This window comes from Octopus bimaculoides, chromosome 30, assembly GCF_001194135.2.
Source record: "Octopus bimaculoides isolate UCB-OBI-ISO-001 chromosome 30, ASM119413v2, whole genome shotgun sequence".
NCBI lineage: Eukaryota > Metazoa > Mollusca > Cephalopoda > Octopoda > Octopodidae > Octopus > Octopus bimaculoides.
In genome coordinates, this window is record NC_069010.1 from 5,912,746 (window position 1) to 5,915,384 (window position 2,639).

At 37.4% G+C, this 2,639-nt stretch overlaps 1 protein-coding gene across 1 annotated transcript in view; it reads left to right on the forward strand.

Annotated features, from left to right (window-relative positions):
- Positions 1–754: 754 nt before the first annotated feature.
- Positions 755–2,639, forward strand: part of LOC106879829 (ATPase WRNIP1) — a 4,473-nt gene continuing 2,588 nt past the window's right edge. Inside the window, exon 1 of the mRNA XM_014929534.2 lies at positions 755–2,155. Coding sequence (XP_014785020.1) covers positions 1,439–2,155 — 717 coding nt within the window. The 5' untranslated portion in view covers positions 755–1,438. The remainder of the gene's footprint in view (positions 2,156–2,639) is intronic.

A 2,639-nucleotide genomic window follows, 5' to 3' on the forward strand; every position in this document is an offset into this window, starting at 1 on the left:
GTGACCATCCTGTCTTATTTCAGACAAACAGCTCTCTATTTCTATTTTTGACAGCGGGGGAGATCTGACTGTTATTTCTAGCAAACGGATTGGCCGTGTAGTATGTAGTGATTCTCCAGATCGTATATATATATATATACGATCTGGAGAATCACTACACACTACACGGCCAATCCGTTTGCTAGAAATAACAGTCAGATCTCACTAGTTAAAGAATAAAAAGACTGGGTTAACGACTTAACATATCAAACCCCCTCAATGAACATATATAAGAAATACAGCATAATCCATCAAACATTAGAAATAACAAGAAATAATAAATAAAAAGGTAATCTTCAAGTTTAGTGGGTAAAATATTCAAGGGAAATAACTGAACGACTTACCAGTATTATCCGTATGCTTTTAGCTGTTTATAAATAAATCATGAGCGTTTTCTTTTTCTTTTTTTTTCCTGAAACAGCATGCGACGGAAGGAGAGAACTTTGTCGATGGGAATGACAATGAAATATATGGGTAATCTTCAAGTTTAGTGGGGCAAAAAAGTAAATAAAAAAATATTCAAGGGAAACAACTTACCAGTATTATCCGTTCAGTTACTTCCCTTGAATATTTTTAATTTATTTTTTACACCCCGAAACTTGAAGATTACCAATATATGTATATTGTTAGGGATATGTGTCTATGCATTTATGTATAGAAACACATACAAATGTGTACGTAGATACGTATACATACATAAACGTTCATTTATATATATATATATATGTGTACTTATACACACACAAACATCTATTCACACACACACACACTAATAGCAACAAACATTTCATCAGCCTCGTTTTCGGAACAACATCCGCTTGTGCCACTTTTGTACTCTGCTAACAAGTGGCGGTGTTGGCCAAACACAAGTCACCGATATACTATATGTCCGAAAACTTAACACGCGATATCAATTTAAGAGGGAGAGAAAGTTAGTTGCATTTCTGCTGACACGAGCGGGGCAAGTGAATATTTCACGGAATTAACGGTATACTTATTGGGCTATTTAATGAAAGCCTGTGTTGTGTCTGTATGAAAAGCTCGTCTGTTAATCGTTGAAAAGTAAAGAAAGAGTGGGGAGAAAGAGAAAGTATCACACAACCACAGAGAAAAGGGTAAGAGAGAGAGGGAGAAAAAGTCACACACAGCCAAAGAGGAGCATGAGGGAGGGGGAGAGAGAAAGAGAATGTGTATAAGGAAGGAGAGGGAAAGAGAATGAGTATCAGGAGGGAGAGAGGAAATTAGAATGAGTATAAGAAACAGGGAGAAAGAAAGTGTAAGAAGTAGAGCGTGTAAAAGTGAGAGAGAGCAAAATGTCAAGATGGACGGATGGCGGTTGGGACAAATAATTGAATGAGAGAAAAGGAGAGGAAGTAATATCTTCGTCAATTTAAAAGAAATGGCAGCTGAGAAAGTTGATTGTCCTGTCTGTGGTAAGAGTTTTCCCGTTCAAACTATAAATGTCCACGTTGATGAGTGCTTAAAATTGGACGAAGACGATGAAGAAAGTTCCCTTATGAAGCGAAAACATCGCGACGAAGATGTTTGCGGTAGTGGTGGTGATGACGATTTAGTTGGTGATGCTGATGATGCTGATGTTGTCGATGGTGGTGGTGTCGGCAGTAAGTCTTGGGGAAGTTTAATTCCGTATTCAAAGAAATCAAAACTTGACGGATCACCGAAATTAAATAAGAAACAAGCTGCAAACACAAACAACAACACCAACACAAGCCCTAGCTCTGTATTAAAAAAAAGAAAAAGCAAAACTTCTGCTCTTTTTACTGAAGATGCGCTTGACCACAAAGACAGCAAAGGTTCGAATCCCGGTAAGGACTGTAGCGAGGGCACACGGATGGTGGGTTCGACTAGTAACGAAATGACTTCGCTTTCTGTGACAACCAATACCCAAAACACCAACATCTCTAGTAAACAACCTTGTGAAAGTTCTTTAATAACCTTTAATATTCCTTTGGCTGAGAGCCTTCGCCCTAAAACTATGGAGAACTTCGTCGGGCAAACGAAGTCTATTGGTGAAAAGTCGTTCATACGAAAAATCCTGTTCAACTATTCCTTACCTCCGTCTATGATATTCTGGGGCCCGCCAGGAAGTGGAAAGGTAAATAAAAACCTTGATTTCTTCTCGTTTTTTGTTTTAGTTATATTTGTAAACAAACACACATATACGTAAGCCAAAACTATAGACATGTGCTTGCTTTCTACCAGTTTCGCTTCCTTATAACTTTCTGAAGAATTTTCTTTTCTTTTCATTCATTCTTTTACTTGTTTCAGTCATTTGACTGCGGCCATGCTGGAGCACCGCCTTTAGTCGGGAAAAATGGAGATCAGCTTCTCTTTTACAATATAAGATTACTTTTATTGTTAACTAGCAGAAATACCCGACGTTGCCCGGGTTAAAGAGAATAATGAAATCTAAAAACGCCGTCTAGACTACACATCATCTTTATATATAGAAATGTATATACACACACGCACCCAAACACACGTATATATATGTATATCAATATAAATATATGAAAGTCAATGAAGTTTCGTAAAAGAAGGTGATCATGTACATACTTTCTTGCTGTTGTGATTATAAC